This window comes from Meriones unguiculatus, chromosome 2, assembly GCF_030254825.1.
Source record: "Meriones unguiculatus strain TT.TT164.6M chromosome 2, Bangor_MerUng_6.1, whole genome shotgun sequence".
NCBI lineage: Eukaryota > Metazoa > Chordata > Mammalia > Rodentia > Muridae > Meriones > Meriones unguiculatus.
Genome location: NC_083350.1, coordinates 160265017 through 160288415, shown reverse-complemented (window position 1 = coordinate 160288415; position 23399 = coordinate 160265017). Strand labels below are relative to the sequence as shown.

Genomic DNA, 23399 nt, shown 5'->3' with positions numbered 1-23399 from the left:
CAGCCTAGACCAGGGATGTCCATTTGGCCTTTGGTGGTAACAGACCCCTGCTACTGAAGGGCCATGAACCCAGATGTGGCTCCTGGTGGCAGCATGGGCCAGGACCCCACCATGCTCCCAGGGGGCATCACTGGCTACTACATCAGGCTGTTCCTCACTACCCTTGAGTCTCCAGATGTGTCTCCCTTCATTATACCTACATTCCTCTGTTTCTCTTTTTCTTCCATTTCTCCACCACTTACTTGCTTCTCTTACTGGCAGCCTGGGCCTCTGAGTGCTTGGGGTTGTCTCAGAAGTGTCCTTAGGTTCCCTTTGTCAGGTATTTGGAAATAGCCGTGAGAAATGTAACAACTACAGGGTGGAAACTGTTTCAGACTTTTCACTGACTAGAGTTTTTCCGGTCCCCTGAAGACACAGCTGTCTTAATGGTTGTGTTCACTTCTCTGAGCACCTGGTTGACAGCTGGCATGGGGGCTGTCCTGTGCAGCAAGTGTCCAGCCCAGATGCTGTCCTCAGTCATCACCTGGGAAGGGTACAATTCAAATTCATAAAAGTTTATTCCATGTTTAACCACACAGGGCCCTCTTGCAGGGGCCTGCTGCAAGAGGCATACAGCTTGCTACCTGAGAGTCAGAAAAACTCAGGTTTCACACAACATTGGCTTTTTGTGAATCTTGTGTATGTGTTCATTTCTTACCTTGTAACCCTACCTGGGGTGCCTCAGCTCTTGGCTATTCCCCTAGAGTGAGAAATTTTACATTTGGTTTGTTTTTGTGTTCCCTCCACCATACTGGTGACTTAACTAAGCCTAGGGCCACACACCTGCCAGTCAAGGGCTCTTCCACGGAGAAAATTATTTTTGCAATTATCCAGCCCCACTTCTGATGCATCTGTGTGCTTCTGTGCAACTCTCTGGGGACACAGAACCCGGAATCCCATGGGTGTGCCTTGGGAACCTCAATATGAGATGTTAGTTGGTAAGACATTAGAATTACCTGGTGAGGGTTCTTGCCCCTCTTAAATACAGACACAATGACTGTCTATGTACAATGAAGTCTGTGAGCATCACAGCTAAGGAAACTTATTTGCCATTCCTTTCCTCTCACCCAGGACCTTAGCTTAGTCTCTGTGGATGGGGGATGGGGAATGCATTTTGAATGTCATCCTTGGCAGTCTACACTTCTTCAGCCTCTTTATTGTCAAATGCACTTATTTACTTCTTTATCTTGGGGGGGTGTCTTTGTTTACTTAGCCTTTAGTAAAAGTGTAAGTTATAAAATGGACTAAAGAAATAATCACCGTTAGTGTTATAAGAGACGGAGGCACTTGAATCTGCGGGGGAGGGGGTTGTGTTGTGTTGTTTTAAGACAGGATCTCACTGTGTAGCTCTGGCTGGCCTGGAACTTTGTATGTGGATCTGGCTGACCTCCCACTCACATAAATCCTCCTGAGTCTGCCTCTAGAGTGCTGGGATTAAAGACCTAGTCTATGCAGCTGGGTTCCAAGCCAGCCAGAATGACACAGTGAGTACAAAAAAAAAAGTAAATAGGTAAGTATAAATAAAACAAAATAAGATAGACCTTATTTCTCAAACTAATCTCAAAAGAAACCCATGCCTTGTCAATGAAATAAACTCTTTTAAAGCAATTTTTAAAATATGTTTACTTTCTATGACCTTTTTTTTTTTTTTTCTTTGCAACAAGTTGTTTGGGCTGGGGAGAGCTTACAAACACCTCTTAATCACTATGGCTCTTGGGACTTGTAGAGTGAAAACATGCAGTTCACAGAACGACCTCCCCAGTGGCTGCAGCTGATCTAACTAGTAAGCAAATGATCCTGTGCTCGGCTGCCTCGCTGTGCCTCTGCCCCTGACAAATGTGCCAAATGTGCAAGGATGGTGAGAATGGCCAGCACTTTCACAAGGATGTGCAGGGTGTCCTGAGAGCTGGACCTGAACTGTGCTTTTGCCCTGTGCTGTTGCTGCTATGTTACAGCTGTATTTTATTTGCTACATCCAAATCGGTCCTAGTTTTTAGTCTTGAGGGGTTTCCTTATGTCTACCTGAGCTGAAGCAAGTAATTTTATTGGAGCAGTAAGCCAAATGCACAAATGCAGGATCTGCTTTCTTTTACAAATGACCTAGGGTCCTTCTCCACCACAGCTTAAATTCTGAAGTACTCTTGTCTCTGCCTCTCCCGAGAGAGAATCCCTGCTGATAATCACGGACAACCACTAATTATATATGGATATCGAATATTGGTCGTGCCTTTAAAATAGACGTAGTGCACAGCTCTTCGTTTTGTTTTTGTTTGTGTAGCCTCTCTCTCTCTCTCTCTCTCTCTCTCTCTCTCTCTCTCTCTGGGAATTCTGCTAGCTGTAGGGTTACTATAGCTTGCATGGCGGTGGCCTTCCCCTCCTTTAACAGCTGACTTCTTTGTGGAACAGAAAGGCCTTTCTAAGCAGCAATTAGTCACTCAGACGACCTCAGGCTTTAGCGTTGACCTTCTTATTGTTGTCGTAGCTGATGCCACCTATGCCCTCAAGTATGTTCATAGGCAGGGGAAACACAATGGTGGAATTCTTCTCTGTGGCCACTGTGGTCAAGGTCTGGAGGTAACGCAGCTGGAGGGCAATGGGGGACTCAGTCAGCACCATGGAGGCCGACTTCAGAGCCTTAGAAGCATTCATTTCTCCCTCTGCTGCAAGGACCTAAAACAAGAGAAACAAAAGTTGGCAATTGCGTGATATCTGGGGCTTTCTCTTTCTGAGTTTGTATCCTCATGTTGCCACTTGTGTTTTCTCCACTCACTTTCTTGGCAAGGACAAGACGGCACACATCCTTGAGGTTTTGAGAAAATTCACGAAGTTTCCCAAAGCGAGTGAGCTGTTTAGCTGTGGGTCTTGTTCTTTTGGTTGGGCTTTTTTGTTGACTTGACTCAAACTGAGTCATCTGGGAAGGGGGAACCTTAACTGAGGCATTGCCTTCATTAAATTGCCTGTGGGAAAGTCTGTGGAGGTATTTCTGGATTAATGACTGATACGGGAGGGCGCAGCCTAATGCGGGCAGTGCCATCACAGGGCAGATGGACCTGTGCTACATAAGAAAGCAACCTGACCAAGCCATGAAGAACAAGCCAGTAAGCAGCACTCCTCCATGGCCTCTGCTTCAGGTCTTGTCTTGGCTAAAGCAGACACTTTTCTTTCTCGAGTTGATTTTGGTCGCTACTCAGGAGCTGCTGGTACTCAGTAGACACAACGGATATGGCTAAGGAAAGAGCATAGGGAAAGCCTTTCCTAGCCACAGGCTGCTTTCCTATGAGTGATACGTAAAGGTTTCCAATCTCTCACACTCCCGTAAGTCTATGCAGAAACGAAGGTGACAGCAGATTCTAGGACTCTGGGGCCAAGCTGAGTTTTTCATGTTCACATTCTAACCTGGCTTGTATTCGGTCACTCTTTTAAATTCAGCAACATTTATCATATTTAAATAACAATGCTTAAAACATATACAGCAAGTTGGCCATTTCTGAAATGTCAGCTTTATAGTGATGCTGGTGTCCGGACAACTCCAGGCTCTTCTTCACAGGACCTAAAATGCTTTGTTTTGTCACATTCTCTGGAAGACCTGATGTGTGGCTAACAGGTCATCCCTGTATTACCACACATACAGCAAGCAATCTTAACCCAGTGCCAAGCTTCCTCAAGGTACATTAAGGTGCTCACTGTCTTTTAGGGAACTTGTCAGGAAAGAATCCTTTTTTTGGAACAATAATTGGGAGTCTCCTCTCCCTTCAGCCCCATGCTCCATGCTAACCCAGTGTTTCTTACCCGGGCCCTCGCTTCCCTGGTGGCCTCTGCCTCGGCCGCCATAGACCTCTGTAGCTGCACGGGAATCCGGACATCTTTGATTTCCACCCGGGCCACTCGGAGTCCCCAGAGCTCAGTGGCATCATCAAGCAAGGTCTGTTTCCAGAAGAAAACACATCGATCAGAAGGCATTTGACTTGACTCAAGCTCCCGGCACATTTTGGGGATGCTGTCTCTTCTAAACTCATTGATCACAATAGGAATTAAAATGAATCTCCTTGAAGGGTTCGTGCACGAATCTTGAGCTGAGGGTATAGCTCTGTTGGTAGAGAACTTACCTAGTGAACAGAAAGCCCTGGGTTTGATTCTTAGGACCACAGAAACGGGAAGAGTGGTGCATGCCTGTAATCTCAGCACTTGGGAGGCAGAGGCAGGAGGGTCACAAGTTCAAGGTCATTCTCAGCTACACAAAGAATTCAAGGCTAACCGGGGATACATGAGACTGGATCTCTTTCTCATGCACACAAAATCCTGATAGACCACCTATTGGTCAACTAAAAGAACCCCCCCTAGAATCTCCCTAAGAAGTTATATGCCCTCCTTGAAGATCTGAGTGAGTGTCCCAGACATCAATGCACAGGCTCCTCAGACAGACCTGGATTTGTCCTGGCCGTACGATTAGCAGCTGTGAATCACTGCATCAGCTTGATAACCCGAGCCTCAGTTTCTCTCCCCTAGGCTTCCTGTCAGCTTTGTCACATGGGTTGGGGGTGACACACATGTCACCAGTGCTAAAAAAAAATGACCTATTGGTCACTACTGAATATTTAACCCCCAAATCCTTGTCTTGTTTTCTTAACCCTCTACCTCGGAATAGTAAGATATATACTTTGAAAGCAAGCGATGTTTCGAGCACATTTTAGTATGTTGTAAAAGTCTGTCCTTTATGCAGACTTTAAACAGTAGAAGACGTGCTGCAGGTCATCCCAGAGAGACACAAGGATGAGTGGACAGCTAAAGGGGAGGGTGCTCTCTCCCCTGCGGACTGTGACTCTTCGTGACCCCAGGAGCTGGTGAGACTGACAAAGATGCTTGAGAGCTGGCTTTCAGTTGTCAGATTTTCAGAGCGCTTTCTGATGCTGTGTGGAGCCCTGAGGCGGAACTGACAGGTACTCGTCCATCCTACCTTACAGGCTGCAAAGGGAGCCATGACGAATTCAGGTTGGATTTCCTTCTAACTTACAGAGAGGAGGCTCAAAATCACAAAGTCACAAACATAAGGAAATGCAGAAATGAGATTTATAAACTAGAATATGGCAGTGAGGCTGGATTTGCCGCACAGTCAATTGTTATCATGGGTGATTATTGACACTGGTAGAGTGTGAGACTTATATTGCGAACGTATTGCTCTGTTTTGCTATCTCAAGTGAGTTTTCCTATTTTACTCCACTGAAATATAGGAGTTCAGGGACTGCCTGATGAGGGTTGTTCTTCTTTTAGGGTAGTTTAAACTGAAAATAAATATGGCTGTAACCACTTTTAAAAAAAAAAGGTTAAGTGTGTCATGTTTAGTCATAATTTCTAATTTAAAGAGAAAAGGGTAAGAGAAGCAATTCTCAAAACTCCTTCCTCCCATGAAAAGGTTTCCTGTTTTAAAACATTTACATCTATGCACCACATGTGTGCCTGGTGCCCAAGGCGACCAGAAGAGGGCATTGGGTCCTCTGGAACTGGAGTTACAGATGGCGGTGAGTCACCCTGTGGGTGCTGGGAGTCAAAACCAGGTCCTCTGCAAGAACAGCAAGCTCTCTTGACAGCTGAGCTATCTCTCCAGCCCCCATGCAGATCGTTAAATCTATACTCTGTGATGGCAGACGGATGGTATTAGCAGAAGTGAGGAAACCCATCTTGATAATGCAGCTCTCTCTGGGCCAGGGACTCTGCACTATTGACATTGCTAGTCACAGACCTGAGATGAGGGAATTCAAGATGTGGGCTTTTAGTACTTCCGTCTTTACCTGGATGCTATGAGCGATCTCTTCTCGGCCAGCCAGGATCTGGGACAAGGTCTGTGTTCCTAAGACATTTCTCAGAGTGGTCTGAGCCAGCAGAAATGTGGCCTGGTGAACATCGTTCACGTTAGCCACGGCTGAGACCGCACTGTAGATCCTGTAATAGACCACACCGTCCACTTGGGTGGTCACGGAATCCCTCGTGAGAATCTGCAGGGCACAAGACAGGGTAGAACACATTTTATTACCTTGAACAGCAGAGAGGCCACCAACCTCAGAGTCCTCCCTCACAGAAGAGCATCAATAGTGGCAACTCATGCCAGCAATTGCCAAACATCGTGCCGGCTTCGGAATAACATCTCACAGCTAAATGACTGTACAGCTTTGGTCCCTACCTATCCCTGTAGCTTCAACTTAGAGTAGCGGTTCTCAGCCTTCCTAAAGCTGCGACCCTCTAATACATTTTCTCAAGTTGTGGTGACCCCAACCACAAACTTATATTGTGGCTACTTTATACCTGTAACTTTGCGACTGTTATAAATCATAACGTAAATATCTGATATATGATTCACAGGGGTCAAGATCCACAGGTTGAGAACCTCTTATTTAAGAGCCTTCTTACCTCCCACAGGCAAAAGCCCCACCATCTTCTCCTTCCAAACAGACATAAAATTAGTATCCTGCTGTCTACTTGGTGTGCAGCTCTCATCAAAGGAAGGAAGCAGCAATGCTTCTTAGGAAACATAGATGGCACCAGAGACCATGTTCTACACTCAAGCAAAGCTAATGCTTTTAGCTTTACAGAGGCTTAGATCAGGCCTTCTGCAAAGTGTGATCTTCTCTTTCTCTCTCCCTCTCTTTCTCCATCCCTCCCTTGCAATCTGAAAATTATCAACTGTAGAGCAACAACAGTGGCTTTCCAACAGTGTGTACAATGGCACACATCGGAAGCTGGTCCCCTGTGCCTCCAGACTGCCCACGGTAAATGATAGGTACCCGGGGCCTTGTTTGCTGTCCTGCCTGTTTGCCACTCTGACTGTCCCCTGTCCTCCATCTTTCCTGCACTTTCTTCTCTTCCTAGATATCTTCGGTTAAAATGGGGCAACATGCAAGTCAATATTGTTTCTCTTCTCTGGGACCCAGTTGCTGGTCTGGACCGCTGATTCATACTATTTCAAGAATTATGTGAAGTTTGAATTCAGGTGGGTCCTGTGTAGCCTCTGTACTGTCCAGACACTTATTCTGTTCCAACACACAAACAGACATGAAATATGAACAGCACAGGTAAAGGGAAGTCGTGCAGCTCTTTCTAAAAGCAGCTCTGAGAAGGCTGTAAAGAGCACAGCCTAACCAGCCCCCGCCCTCCAGCGGGTCTGCTCAACTTTCCCTTCAAGAACCTCCCATCTCCACTCAGCTTCTCTACAAACTAGGCCTTCCTCCACCGGGCCTGTTCAATGCTTTCAGCCTCTCAACCCCTCCTTCCGGTTCATTCTCCTTTGGTGAAACCAAAGGCCACTGGAAGCAATTCAAGCAGGCTGTCAGGCAGGTGGGATGGGAATTAAGTCAACCTCTCCCTGGTAGGCTAATGTTACGCCCATGTCGTAGAAAATAAAATAAAACCAGGGTTTTATTTCTAGTAACCCTTGTTTAATTTCCTACCTCTTGTGGAGGAATGTTGCAAGTAACTGTTCGAAGGTCGACTTTGACGAACACATCAATGCAGGGCAGGACCAGGATCAAACCTTTGAAAGAATGAAATCGATCTAAAATCTGACCTATTCAAAAGAATGGCAAGGTCGGTCTTCTAGACATGCTGAGCCATTTTTGTAATGCTGTATGCGTTTCACAGATCTTCAGTACAAACACATCAACTTTGGTGAAGGTGACTTATTCTGATCCGTCAATAATTAAAGCAAATTAATTACTTAAGAATTAAGGACCTCTGGTAAAACACTAAGGTCCCTGACGCATGTGTTGTTATTTTGAGGTTAACTTACCAAGTATATTTAGGCACTTGGTTTCCTAATGATAAAGACTCAAGTTTGGCTCCTGACACCAGTCTTAGAACCATGAAGAATGCTGAAGGAATACTGCAGTAAATCAGTTACTCAAGAAGGAGGCTGAGGTAGGAGGATTACAAGTTCAAGTCCTGCCTGGGCTACCTAAGGAGTCCAAAGCCATCTGGGACAACTTAAAGTTTTCTCAAAAAGTTCAGAAAACATAGTTTTTAATGCTTGGGGTAGCTCAGTGGTAGAGCACTCGGCACTTGGCTAGCACAGTCTTCCAGGGGCTCAGATTCCCTGCAAACAGCAGAGGTCAGGACTGAGAATGACTGGGTCTCCAGAGCTGTGTTCAAGTACAGTGGATCACTTCTGATTCCAAGTAGTGAGTACTCGGCCTTACTACTGAGTAGGAAGTACTGAGATTACTGAGTAAGTGAGTACTTACTGAATAGTAAGTACCGGGTCAGGGAAGGGCAATGTAAGAAACCCCACCTGAGAGCACTGGGGGTCCTCAGCTTTACCCTGGAGGTCCTTCAGAAGGACCATAGGCATGAGACATGTCAGCAAGATGAGGACGTGGAGCCATTTCCATCAATCAGGAAATCTCTTTGTTACCATGTTTTCGAGGCACAAATCAGCATTCAGTTTGAGTGAGGAGCCAGCAGCATGGGCTGAGAATGCTGTGGATTTGGTCATTAACACATAGTATTTTGTGCTTTATTTTCTATTCTAAAGCTTCCTGTGTCCTCTGGTTAGAATCTCTACCCTACTACCTCTCTCTCTCTCTCTCTCTCTCTCTCTCTCTCTCTCTCTCTGTGTGTGTGTGTGTGTGTGTGTGTGTGTGGTCACTGGTTAATCCCAAACTCCTTAGAACTACCTTGGCTTCAGTGTCTGCCAATCCCGTGCTTGGAACCATTTACCCATCTGCCCTGAGCTTCCATTACCAAAGACACAGAAGATGCAGTGAAGATAAAGCACAAGTCACTGTGATAACAAAGCAAAGTACTCAGCACCATGCCAGGCACCCTTGAGCTGCTCTTCTCATTAACGCTTTTATTACTAAAGAGTAATTTGCCGTTTGCACAAGTGTTAGGAATTTTTTCCCTCTGGTCCTCATGATGTTCGGAGGTAACCCTTCAGCCCCAGAGACATGCATGACGGGGTTTATTATCCTGGGACTCTTAGCAGAGAAACCTTTTGGGAGAATTCATTTAAGAGGGCCATATTCTCCTCTGGAGTTCTCCAAGTGGTGGTTGTCTTCTGCCTCTCTCCCTGCTCCAGCTTTATTTTAGCATACCTCTTAGACCCATCAGATGGGAAGCATGAGGGAAGAGAGTGGGATTGATTACTCTTCATCGGTAGTCAGCTAGCATTGATTAACATGTAAAAACATCCATAAAAAAAGGAATCACTGCCTCATTCTCAGGCTATTTATGAAATCAGACAAAAGTTAAATTATCCAAAATAGTAAAGATTCAGTCACAGATTATCCTTGGAAGTTTCTTGCAGTTGTTTTTTTTTTTTAAATGTATATCATATAAGAACACACAGTATTGTTGATTCATGGTCAAGTACAGAGTTTCGCCTTGCATAACAGGCTCCTTTTCCCCCCATCCTCACCCCAGATCTTACAGTGTGGTTGGGGAAGACAATTTTACTCAAATGAAGTACGGGAGAGGGCAAGGAGCAAGTGTTATCAGAGATATATGACTAATGGTCACTGTTTTGTGAAAGTCCTTTCTAGCAATGATATTAAAGCTGATCACATGAAACTGTAATTGTCGTAAGTCAAAACAAATAAAGCAATTTTTGGTTTAAGAGAAGCTGGGAACCAAGAACACTGTGGGTCCTCTGCTTTACCCTACCCCAGAGGTTTTTATTCTTTATAAGGATGACTAGGGTGCTTTATTACCCAACACCTCCCATCCCCATCCCCAATCGAAAGATCATCTTATAATTTGAATAGTTTGTAACATTTTTTTTCCTGAGAGTTGTGATGAGAGCATGGAAAGAAAGGGTGTACCTGGCATTAGGTGCTGGAAATCTTTTGTTTACCTCCAGCCATTGGGATTCTCAGTGACAAATCGTTAAAGCTATATTGGTCTCAGGGTCTTCATTTTCAAAATTAGAGGGCAAGTCACATCTGATGTCAGACCCCTCCCATTACCCCTCCGCTCATCACAAGAAGATATACATATATATGTACGTATGTATGTGTATCTGCTAGCCCTTCCCAAAGAAAATGACATCCAGCTCCTTGAATAGTCCCTGTGAGTGTTTATGGTCTGCATGGACCATTTACTCTCATTTGTTCCCTGGACCTGGCTCTTCACCGTTCTGGGAATAAATGACATCCGGTCAATGTTACCCATTCATTGGACTACTCAGGGGGCGGGATATAAAGCAGGTTCATATTTCAGAAGGCCCAAACTGGTGGTCTCTCCCACCGACATGCCGGATGGAGCGACATCTGTGCACTGCCTGAAACACAAGGTCTCCAGTTTTCTCTGAGTTACTTGGACCCTCACTACGTGCTGTGTGGTAGTAGTAGTAACAGATGTCCATACCTGGTCCCTTGGCTTTATCAGCTTGGATGCGTCCCAGTCTGAAGACAACAGCACGTTCGTACTCCTTAATGATCTGAGAAATTAAGGGAGAACCTTTAGTCCTACTGTCCATCAGTTCACAGGGAGATACCCATCTATTTCCCAGGGCATTACCTTCAAGCACATCCATATGGAGATTGGGAAGGTAATGAGCATCAACAGGACGGAAAGAAAAAACAGAATCCAGCCACACACACCAAGATGGCTTTTGCTGGTGCCTGGAAAGTGAGAAAGAAGCAAGCTTGTAATCAAAGTGATTCGTGGCAAAGCCATCAGGCAGATGAGGAGGAGAGTATCCTGACACTGCCCAAGCCTGGCAGGAATAAAGAGCAAACCTAAATCCATCCACACCATGAATCTAGTTACACACAGCTCCACACACCCATCGCCCCCAGCTCCCAACATACACACCACACACACAGAATGTTTTGTGCAGGGGGAAGGAGGTTCTAAATTGAATCAATCTGTCTCTTCCAATAATCCACTCAGCAATCAACAGTAACAATCACTGTTATGTTTTCATAAAGTCAACATGGTTGATCATTATCCAAACATAAAAGGTGTCTTGGAATGTGACCATGAACCACTCATATCTGAACCATCTGATTCTTGGGTCCCTTGAACTCTACAGATAAAATTCAAAACAAGCCCAGAGGTAGGTAAGCAGGTGCTAGTCTCCCTAGAGAGGAGAGTGATGTGCATGTGGAAAAATGTCGTAGAACCTCTGGGTGTGAGTTTCTATGCAAAGTCTCTCACGTGCCGACTCCAGAGCTTTACACAGTCCATTCCAAAAGAGGCTTCTGGGTCTCGTATCACCATGATTAAGATGGGGATAGAAATTACCTACTTTGGAAGATCCTATAAAAGCTAAATGATGCTATGCTTACATGGGCCCAGACCCATGCCTCAATGTGTGTGTCTGTATGTATGTGTGTGCATTTGTATCTGTGTGTCGGTATGTATGTGCCTGAATGTGTTGTGAATTTGTATGTGTTTTTATCTCTCTGTGTGTGTCTGTTCTGTCTGTGTATGTCTGTGTGTCTGTAAGTGTGTGTGTTTGTATCTGTGTGTGTGTGTACCCTGTTATTTCCACTTTACTAATGGATAGAAAATCCACAAACTTGTTGAGCAGCTTTGCAATAGAAGAAACTGATTTCAATTCTTCAATCACTTAACTCCTTGTAGCTTTAGTCACATCGATGATAATTTCTTGTTCATAAAGGGTGTGCATCTGGCCAAGCTTCTCATGTCAGAATTCTTTACAGCCATCCTTCTACCTCTTTGTTCCTTGGCAGCCACCTCCACTCTCATCCCTGAATCTCTTCAGGTTGAGTCACGTCTTTCACCTGAACATTAGAACTAATTGTGTTTGCCGCCACCCTGGCAATCCCAGCAGCCTGCTGCCCAGGTTAGAGATTCAGGTCATGACCTCCTCCTTATCCATCTACCAAAGTCTCTTTGGTACTTCCACAGATACATTGGGACCTGAGATTTTTGTTTATTTATTTATTTAAGAGAGTTCTGGGTTTTGCTTTTATGGACAGTGATGTGATGAAAGTTTTAAAAGTATCTCTTTTATGCACATTCGTAGACGAAATCCCTGGACCCTGGTAGTGTATATATTTGGTTATAGAGGTATGTAATCTAATCAACAGCCAAAGCCCCGAAAGGAGTTTGAACCAATCCCTGCTCTCCATACAACTGCCATGAGCCTCCTTCTGCATGACCTGAGCTCATGCTTGAGATTGTTTCAGACTTGATGGGAGATTATCTTCATTTTAGAGATACATTTAGTATTTGAAACCTTTGTTCTTGTTTCTTTTTCTTTTTTCCTTCTTTCTTCTCTCTCTCTCTTTCTTTTTTTTTTTTCTTTCTTCCACTTTTTGACAGGGACTCTCTATGTAGCTCTAGCTGTCCTGGAACTTTCTATATAGACTGAGCTGGCTTTGAACTTATATCCAACTGCTTCTGCCTCCTGAGTGCTGGAATCAAAGTCGTGCACCACTATGCCCAGCTCAAAGCTTTGGATTAACAGAGTTTTATAAAGTATTCTGTACAGGGGCTACATGCACATGGAGATCACACTAGGAACATCAATGGCTCATCTGCCTACTCTAACGCGCTAACTCCTGAAACACCAACCTCTGCAGCCTCAGGGCTGCTCTGAGGCGAACGTGTTACACCTGTGCAGGATAGAACGACACTCTGCAGCTGGTGAGATGGCCCTGGGGCTAAAGGTGCCTGCACCAAGCCTGATGACTGTGGTTTGATTCTTGGGGCAAGAATCCACCCTTGCAAGTTGCCCTCTGACCTCCATGTCCGCACTGTGGTGTGTGATGCACCCACCCAAAGAAACAAATAAACGTAATAAAATATAAGACATTAGGTGTTTTGTGCTCACAGAGTCATTATTGCATCTTATTTGCTGGTGATTTTTAGTATTAATACAGCCTTATATGAGTTCTCACTGAAGAAATTCAAAGCTTAGGACTTAAGCTCCCCCTAACTACCTACCTCCTCCTCAGCTCCACATTTATCCCGAGAAGAAAAATAATTGTCACAATTATTGTGACAATAATTGTGTCTGCCTTTACAGGCCAATTCCCAGGTCATTGTATACATACTCTAGAGGTGACAATCTGTTCTCCCACACATCTTAGAGTGGGCAGCTTCCTGTCCTGTCTATCGAAAACAGTGTTTGGTTTCCTTTGCCTCAGAGCTCACAGAGTTTTTTACTCTCCAAATCTAAACACTTAAGTCTTACACCCACTGTCATTTTACAGCATGTTTTCATTTTTTTAAAAATTGCACAGACTGGAGATCCAACTAAAGACCTAAGAGCCAACTAATTCTAAAATGAAAAATTTAAGCCTTGCTCTACCCACTCAGAAAGAAAAGTATAGAAATCCATCATAGAACCAGCCCATGGGCAGACAGGACACGAGCCGAGCTGAAAAGCCAGACCCTGGGCGGCCACATGTTCTAATCAAGACAGCTCAACACCAAAGCCAGAGATGCCACGGAAGTCACATGATCTCTTTCCCACACGAGCATCCTCTTCTGCCGCATGATTATTACAGCGGCAGCTGGTTGGGAGGGGCCGATAAGACAATGTTATGTAAAGGAACTACGAGCCTCACCTGTGAGGTAGTGAAACCCTGATAGTTGTCCAAGGTTTTGAACCTGTGTGCCTGTGAGATCTGGAAAATTAAAGAGAGAGAGGAGTGAGAGGAAAGAGAGAGGGAGAAGAAGTGAGAGAGACAGAGACATACAGAGAGAGATAGAGACACTCAGAGAGAGAGAGAGGAAAGGAAGAGGAGGAGGAGAAGGAAGTTTAGAACTGCCCATTTAGAATCGTGCAAAATCATTCATGCTGATAACCCACAGTATGTATGCAACTGAGCCAGGTCCCTCAGTTGAAGTCCATTCTAGGTTATATATCAGCACCCCATCTCAACAATAACAGCAAAAGAACCTTCTCAGTCAGAGTTGGTTGGAGATGAAGACCATGAGTGCCCCTCCACCTGCACTCCTCTCTCCAGAAGCCTGATCCCACCAGTCAGGAAAAAGACCCAAATATATCAGCGGTACCCAAGCCTGACACTCAGCAGGCCAGGCTTGGCACCCAAGCTTGGGAACATCAGGAGGTCAGCTTTCAGCAGCTGAGCTCTTTGTGGTCTGCTCTACAGTTCTAGGGATGGAAACCCCCCCACCCCAGAGGTCTGCCCCTTTCCACAGACCTGTGTCCCTCACTCCCACTCACATCCCACATGTTCCTCTACCTCAGTGTTCAGCTCAGACATCACCTTTTCTTCTAGAAAAGTCTTCCTCTACCCACCATCACCACCGCCCCACATTGTAGAGCAATGTGTGCTCTACAGCCCATTGTGAGTTCCAGCTGCTTCCTGTGTCTTCCCTGTAAATAGTGCTTCAAAAGGGGCTGTTCTGCTCCTCGCTCCCTCCTGGCTCACAGTAGAAGCCAATGTGTGAGTGAGGGTCCTCTCTAGCGCATTCTGAAGTCTCAGAAAGATGCGGCCCCACAGGTTAGATGTATGGGTCAGTTAGAAGTTCATGTCGGAAATAATGATCCAGCAGAAGAGATTCTGTCTCTCTCGAGACTTAATTAACCCAATAAGCATAAGCCACTGCTTTCCTCCATCCTGTCATGCTCCTGCCGTCCTGTATCTCACCCCATATCCTTATGAGAATGTGCGCTTGTATCACTCTCCTCTGCATCACTCTGCTCCGTCCCCCACACTCCCCAGGCTTCCAGGCCTCTCCGTCTGAGACAACAGCGCTGCCAACAAGCACAGATATTTCATCCTTAAGATTTATCTCCAGAGAGTCTCACAACAGTTTCATGTATGCCATCTGCAAATAGCAAACACCCTGGCAGATGCACAGAATTGTACTTTTAAGTAAGTTTTATTAATTAGTCATGGACAGAGTCTCATGTGCCCCAGGCTGGCTTTAAACTGCTTTGTAGCTGAAGATGAGACTGTGAGCTTCTGATCCTCCTTCCTTCACCCTCCAAGTGCTGGGGTTACTGGTGTGCACCTCACACATGCTGAGGACTAAACCCAGGGCTTTGTGCCTGCTCAGCAATTACTCTGTCTATTGAGCTGTATCCTCAGCCCACATGTGTTTTTATAGTTTATGAAGGATGTGAGAATATTTATAGGATGATATTTACAGGGGAAAAATGGTATGGCATAAAACCATTTTGTCAACCCATTTGCATACATTTGTGCAAATGTATGCACCAAAAGAATTCTGAAAGAATATGAAAATAAATGTTTCAGAGTGGTGAGAACATAATGGTTCTGAATTAAAAACTATTTTGATGTTTTGATTTTTAAAGATTTTATTTATTTTTATTTTATGTGTATAGGTGTTTGCCTTCATGTATGTGTGCCATGTGCATGCAGCATTTGAGGAGGCCAGAAGAGGACATCAAATGCCCTGGAACTGGAGTTCCAGATGGCTGAGAACCACATTATGTGGGTGCTGGGAACCAAACTGAGGTTCCCTTCAAGAGCAGCCAGTGCTCTTAACAGATGACCCATTTCTCCAGCCCACTACTTTTGTTTTCTTAATTTTACATATATTTATGCTTTTATAAAGAAGATTTTAAATAAAAAATACATCTAGTAAATGTTCTTCCTCCTTCCCTCTCCTTATCCCTCCCTCTCTCCTTTGCTTCGTGTTCTGTTCAGACACACTGTGTAAAATGGAACCCTGGCAGCTTCTATGCTCTTTCTGTAGAGAATCACAACCTTAAAACCCGTGGGCAACACTGTTTCACAGCAGCTATAATTCATCTTTCCTGCCTGCCTGTTCCTCCAAAATGGGCAAAGAGCTTTCACCAAGAACAGTTTTAAGCAATCCATAAATTTGCCAAAAGGAACACGGACACTCAACACGGTTTCAACCTGGTGACGTAGCCTCTGGGAATCAGTCTGGATATAACTTCTCAAGCCCAGACATACCCGAAGTACCAGGATTTCATAGATGTACATGGTGACACACAGGAGCCTACACTTCTTACAAAGTGCCCCAGAAGATGCCAGTGTTAATCCTGATCAGAACTCCCAACACTTAGATATCTGATTCCAGATAACTTTTAACTCTCTGGGGAAAAAGAGAGGGGCAGGACGGAATGTCAACAGCTAGTAAGCAGTGGTGTGCTAGCAAGCGCTTGGCCATAGGCTTTCTGGGTATGGGAAGCTCTAATTTGCACCATTTGCCATAGTGTAAACACCATCCCATCACCAAGGGACTCCAACCCACCCTTGTAAATCATGAACTTGGCATTACAGAGGCATATACAAATATACAGAGTTTTCAAAAAAAACAACAACAACAACAACAAAAAACAAAAACAAACCAGTGGCTCCATCTGGAGTGATGGCAAAGACTTAAAAGACTTAGCTGTTCAGTTCCCTTGCCATTGAGAGTGAGTGCACATCCCCACATTGCTGGAAAGACTAACATAACACTACCTCCTGACCACATTGGAGCTGGAGCAGGAGAAGAACCACATTGCATCTCATATGTATTTTCAAAAGCACAGGAAACACAGGCCTGATTCTGTTTCTTCTGCAGGAGTACAAGTTTATCGATTGATTAAAAGATCTAAACTACACAAACTTACAAACACCCTAAGATGCCTCCTTGTTGAGGCAGCTTCCCCTGTGCCCTCTGCTCAGGGGTGCCTTGCCCTGTCAAAGCATAAATCAAAATTCTTTTGGAACCACTTGCTTAAAAAGGTGAGGACCAGCATGGCACATACCTGGGATATGAACACTCCAGAGGCTGAAGCAGGAGGATAGCCAACCTAATGTATAAAGTGTGAAGACAAGTCCCCACTCCCACCCTCCAAAAGAGCCCTATAAGGCTGATCAATTGATTAGAGTTTTTTCATTGTTAAGAGTTTCTAAGTCCAGAATGTTTAAGTGCAGAGGCAAAATTAACTTGGGCTCTCTTCATCTTCGTTAATACCCACTCACACCCCAGGTCTGTGTCTGCCCCAACATCCAGGTGAACATCAGGTCAGCCCTTTGGAATGATACATTCTACCTCTACTCTGCTGCAAACTGCCTGCCTAGGTCCCACTAATGTACTTAGGAAATATCTTGATCTAGGAATAGGAATTTCTTTTCCTCTCTAAGGATAAAACTTTATAAAACCATTTCCACAGTGGAACATATTATTTAGGGAAGCTCAAATCCATGTTCACTTGTATTAGGCTCAAAAAATCAGCTTTATTCCTTTTGAGAAGAAAGCTGTATTTTTCATTGATGATACCAAGACCCTGACTCCTAGAAAAAATAAAAGGAGGAAAAGAGCAAAGACTGCATCCTGCAGTCCTGACACTTAGGAGGGAAGGCAGGGGGTTCAGTGGTGGCCTGAGCTACAAGGCATATTCAAATGATGTGTAATGTTTTCAGGCCATCAGTATTGATATGCCTACTTCAAGAAAAAAAAGACTGTCTTCCAATTTGGGTACACGTCAGTTTTTCTTTTCTGAATTGACAATACCAGATACCTTCTCAGCTTCCAGCTTGAAATAGTTTTGTAACAGAAGGTTACAGAGTCTAGTTTAAATTCCACACCTAGACAGTCCCCCAACCCCACACCGCCACCGTCACTTCACTAAATTCCTAAACCCCCCAAGACCCATTTTTTTTATTTGTAAAATGATAGTGAGGACTTCCCTCACAATTATCAGCTCTGAGAAGGTAGGAGGATCAAACACTTTCCACTCAGTACTAAGCACAGTGCTTGGTGCTTACAGGGTAAGTCTTTCTCAGCTTCTCTCCATTTATCTGAAATTATGCGGCTTAAACTAGCTTTCTTCTTAATCATAGTGTCACCAGACACAGTTGAAGTTGGAGGAAAGTCAGCCTCCATCATATCTTTGCTATGTAAGGTGAAGAAATCAATGTCAAGATAAACCACTGCCTATTTGACTGCAAAGTGAGTGAAGGAGAGAGCAAGTGACAGAGCACCATTCAAAAACCAAATAGCGCTAATGTGAGGAGTGAGCATGAAACAAGGGGTTCCACATAGATTTGGGGCCTCCCTCATTCTTCATCGCCCCTTCTCTCTTTGAGGTGGGGTCATGCTACAAAGCCCAGGCCAGCCTTGAACTCACAGCCATTCTGCCTCAGCCTTCAGGGTTCTGGGATTACAGGCATGCCTAGTTGAAGTCAGTTTCAGCCGGTACACCTGTGAGCAGTGCTCCACCCCTGCTCTGCTCAACCTGTCTGTAACATTCAGAGAGGCTGAAGGGACCTACCCACTAAATTGTCCTTATCCGGTTTCTCAGGTGAATCCATCTCATTCTTGAGAGGCTTTTCAAATCTTGAAGACGGTCCTGGGTCGGGATCCAAACCTGGTTGCAGGCATCAGCTCAGAGGTGTGGAGAGAGGAAGACAGAGCGAGGAAGGCTCCCTCTCCTGGCGGATACCCTGAGGAGTGGTAACCCTGGTGCAAGGAGCCTAGAAACGTAAACAAAACACCTTCCCTGACCTCACACTGTCTTCAAAGAGAAGAGGCAAAAGAAGATAGCCGTCTTTCGAGGGCTGCTTCCTGTAAGATAGGGCATGTGATTCCTGTATCGTTTACCTACTGTAAAACATCAGTAGGCCCCTGTGTAACTCATTATCCGATATATATATATAATATATTACACATATATAATACATTATATATAACATATTATATATGTTTATATATAATATATATGATAATACACTATATACATTATATATTACTACATTATACACATAATATAATACAATAGTGTGGCCTAATTCATCCAACACACTGCAGGTAGAACACTTCAAATGCCTATCTAATTGTGTCACATCCTTAAGGTTAACCCAACTACAAAGTACCGGCCAGTCCTCCCCTTACCTGACACTCTCCTCCCCCCGCCATGTATCAATCTCTCTAAAGCTCTTAGTTGTTGGTCTTCAGATAGAGTCTAATTCTAACCCACGCTGGCTTTGAACTCCCAGGAATTCTCCTGCCTCAGTACCCCTCTCCCACTGCCCCGAGTGCTAAGATTTCAGGCATGAGCCACCACCCAGCTCCTTTAAAGCTTTATGCACACGTGTAACTGTGTCTGCAATGCTCTCCCTTTGTCTGAATTTTCTAGGCCAGCCAGCTGTAGCCTGCCACCTGTTTGCTTTAAGTAATGTGATGGTGATAGACATTTCCAGGAGTCAATGATCTTTCTGAGAGGCAGAGCTTCAGCGTCATGGCTATGCTGGTCAGTGATTGTTTATTTCTAGATTGATTTGTTTGTTTATTTTTGTCTAGTTGACACAGCTATCGTCATTTGGGAACAAAGAACCCCAGACTGAGAAAAATGCTTTTATCAAATTGTCCTGTGGGCAAGTCTGTGGAGGCATTTTCTTGATTGATGATTGATGTGGGAGGGTCCAGCCCACTGCGGGGCTGCCCAAGGTTGGCAGGCCCACTGGTTATATACAGGAGAAGGCTAAGCAAGCCATGGAGAGCAAGCCATGGAGAGCAAGCCATGGAGAGCAAGCCATGGAGAGCAAGCCAGTAAGTAGACAGTGTTTAACTGTGGTCCTTGCTTCAGTTTCTGCCCTGACTTCCCTCAGGAATGGTCGTGAGCTGTAAGATGAAATCTAACACTTTCCTCCCCAGCTGCTTACACTCATGGTGTTTAACAAAGCAGTAGAAAGCTAAGGACAAGGCCCAGGATTCCCCCTTACTCCACACTCCTAGAAACGAGTGCCATGGTAAATTTATTCTAATACTGAAAATCCCCCTCTCATTTCAATATCCTTAATATTTGCTCCCGTCTGTGTAAAAGTACAAAACAGGGCAAACCAACAGCTCTTTGTCTGTTCATCTTGTACTTTCTAAGTGTTCTTTCCCCACCGATCTAGTTGTTTTCATTCTAGCAGGAGCCTCTTTAAACATTTCCTGTGTCATGGTTAGTTTTACCAAGTACCTGTCCCCTCTGCATTTATATGAATAAATGTGAAATTTCAGAGTTTTAGGGGAGGGTCCAGAAAATCAGACACATGAGCAAACCCACATGAGGTGATTTCTGCTCAGCCTACAACACCTTTCTTCAATCTACTGCTCTGTGTAGAAGTGATGCCAGCCACACAGGGGCTGAGAAAGCAGCTGGGATCCCACACTGTCAGCATGGCAAGAAGCTCTTGCTCTGACGTGTATTAGCCATGTGACCTCGAATCCAACCTCCATCTGTGGAATGAAAAGAATAGAATTTGTTAACAAGTTATCCAGGTGAGACTCATTCAGATGTGTTTAAGTGGAGTCTTGGTTGGAACTGTGAAGTAGTAGCTATTATCACGTGGAATGGGAATCTTCTCTCTAAATGGGGAATCTTGGATTAGTTCAGTGTCTCCTTTTTTCTCTTGTCCTCTCTCCCTCATCTAGCATGATCCTAATTTCCTATAAATTTGAAAATGTAAGAGCTGAGCATGAGGGTGCAAACATGTGATCCCCGAGTGCAGCAGGCAGAGGCAAATGGATTGTCACAAATTTGGGGTCAGCCTGCCCTACATAGAAAGCTCCAGATCAGCTTAAGATGCAGATTGAAAATCCCATGAAAAACAAAACAAAAGATAAAGAAAGAACGACAACCAACAGACAAACCCTAAAGCTCCAGGCCCATCCCTGGCTCTTGCTGTTAATGCGTACACAGATTTTGTTTCTTAGACTTTGCCACCATCCTTCATGACAAACATATAATGTAAACAGCCACAGGAAAACTTCCTGTTTGCATCATTTCTTGTGCCTAAGGCATATTCAGTTTGTATCCAGAAGGGGACCAACCCTTCCCTCTGCCCCTGGGCAGTCATGTGGGACAGGCTCTCTAGCTCAGCTTGTCTCCCAATACATTTCCCCCAATATTGGCCAAATGCCATTTATATTATAGCTGCCACTCAAGGAAATACAAGATTCAAAACAAAAACAGTAATTGTTCCCAGGGGCCGCTAGAAAGAGCCTCAGGAGAACTCACTGTGGGTCCCCTTGGATGATGACTAAACAGCTGTTTTTCTTCTTTCTGCAAAATGTTCCAAATGTCTCCACCTAGAAAGCAATGGCGGCTTCAAGTAATGAACACTGAGTCCCTACAGAAGGGTCTGGGGAATAGGATGGGAGGCACTTTTTCTGTGTATATAGAGTATTGCCCAAGTAGGTCTTAGGCAATGAACTACCCATAGCATTTTCTCACTTCATTATGGAGGACTATGGGGGACGATGGGAGATTCTGCTGTTCGGATACTTTTCCTGTATCAGTTCCTGCACGAGCTGAAGTTCTAGCCTGAGGACAGCTGCTGTTAAATGTTCAGCCTCTAGCCTCACCCTTGAGGTTTACAGCAAGCACATCCACCTTCTATGCTTTCTGTATCCCAAGTGACGGCCTTTGGAAGAACCAAGCTTCTAACTTGTGACTGGTCCTTCTAGCCGCAAGCCTTTCAGCTTCCTGGTCCAGGAACATTCTCTGTCACTTCTTGCTGGGAGGGACAATGCGCTACACCCTTGTGGTTCTCTTGGGGTTGTTCCCTTTGCTTTAAAGATCACCTTCTCCACTGTACACATTATTCATGCTTATGCACACCCACATCTGTAAGCGAATCTGGGCCCTAATTGTATGTGGATCCTGGAGAGAGAATTTTCTACACTGAAGTGGTGGCCTAGATCTCTCCCCCAAGCAATACTTCCCACTCTCAGCTAATTAAACATCTCTACCTGGACATACCCGATTCAACATCCCATCTCTGCTAGATAGGAATTATTTTTGTGTGACGCAAATTTTGTTGACACTTGTGAAATGACTTATGCAGCACGTGCCTAGATCCTGTGGGCATATGTTAGTGGGGTTAGCAACTGTGCACAGTGCCCACACAACTGGAGTGTCACTGCGGCCCCTGGAGCCACACGAGCCACGGCCCTACTTCCCTGTGACCAGAAGCAGGAATTTGGTTTCCCTGCCCTTCAAATGGCTTTTTCTCATATGTATAATTTAGTTTTAGTTGATTCTGACCAATATGAAAATCCCCCCCCCCCATGGCCATCTCTGATTGCTTGTTCTATGCTTCAAGGTGAATCCACACTCTTGTTAACGTTTTTTGAGAGCCGGGGAGACGGCTCGGGAGTGAACAGCACTGACTGTTCCTGCAGAGGAATTCAGTTCTGAGCACTCACATGGCAGCTCAGAACTGTCTGTCACTTGTCCCAAGGGATCTGACGCCCTCTTCTGGCCTCTGAGGACACCACATGTGGGCAGTACACAGATACACACACACACCCAGGCCAGCAAACCCTCATATACATAAAAATAAAGGAAAAAATTTTAAGAAGAAAACAATTCTTGTTACCATCCAGCACTCCTTCATCGATCGAAAACAGGCCACAGTTCACTTACTTGAAGCAATTTTAAGTTTTTGTTATTACATAATGCCACCATGGATATTTTTGTATGGGTGTCAGTTTGCTCTAAAACCAAGATATAAACATCCAGAAATAGAACTGATAGATTTTATGTTCTATTTTACAAGCCTGCTACCAGCTTTGCAAAATACCAAAATGTGTGTGTGTGTGTGTGTGCGCGTGCACGCACTCACACACATGTGTTTATGTGCACTGTGTGTATGCAGTACCCATAGAAGCCAGAAGGGGGCTTTGGACCACCTAAAATTGGGAGTTATGGAATATTGTGAGCCAGTCTGTGGGTGTTAGGAACTGAACCCACCTCATCTGCAAGAGCAGAAAGTGCTCTTTACTGGTGAGCCATCTCTCCAGACCCTCAGTAGCCTTCCTTAACAATTATGAGTTATAAATAGCAAGAACTTTTAGCTTTAACCATATTTAAAAAAAAATACCTCTAATAGAAGTCCTTAAATTTTAAAAATGAGTACCATAACATCCTATCTGTAGACAAGGGCCTGGGGCACACTTTGATTACCCTTCCCAAAATACTTGCTAAGGTTCAAGGATTTTTGAATGACCAGTGTTGTCACCTTTAAAAACAAGCTCCCTTTGATGAGTTAAGAGTAAAGGCTTTACTCAATTCTGATGTCAACTGCACTTTATATGAAAACACATATTGAGGCTTAAGACTAAGAGCTCAGTCACTTTCCTGTCATGTTTCCCTGGCTTCTGAGCTTTCTTCAAACTACTCGCTATACTCCACTCAACTATACTCGTAGCAGGCAATTTCCTCACATTTTTGGCCTTTTCTAGAATGTTCTTAGTCATAAGACTTTAACAACTTTTAACAGTCTTCCTGGACCCTCAAATGTAGCAATGGTCACCTCCCTGCAGCCTGCTTCAAGGGTTCTCTTAGCAGCAGATAAGTAAGTGCCAAATTTCTCACACCCATTCTTTGCCTCAGCTTGGCTTCTCCACCAGCTGCACAGAGCAACCACCACTCCAGAGGCTTGTGAAACACC

General features: G+C 44.5%; 1 protein-coding gene across 1 annotated transcript; it reads right to left on the bottom strand.

Moving 5' to 3' along the window:
- Positions 1-1648: 1648 nt before the first annotated feature.
- Stoml3 (stomatin like 3) lies at positions 1649-18372 on the bottom strand. Its single transcript, XM_021652361.2, has 7 exons — positions 18230-18372; positions 10543-10646; positions 10390-10462; positions 7479-7561; positions 5826-6029; positions 3829-3963; positions 1649-2709 (listed from the first exon to the last, which is right to left on the bottom strand). The coding sequence occupies exons 1-7, from the start codon at positions 18267-18269 to the stop codon at positions 2485-2487; spliced, it is 864 nt and encodes a 287-aa protein (XP_021508036.1). The 5' UTR covers positions 18270-18372; the 3' UTR covers positions 1649-2484.
- Between the last annotated feature and the right edge of the window lie 5027 nt (positions 18373-23399).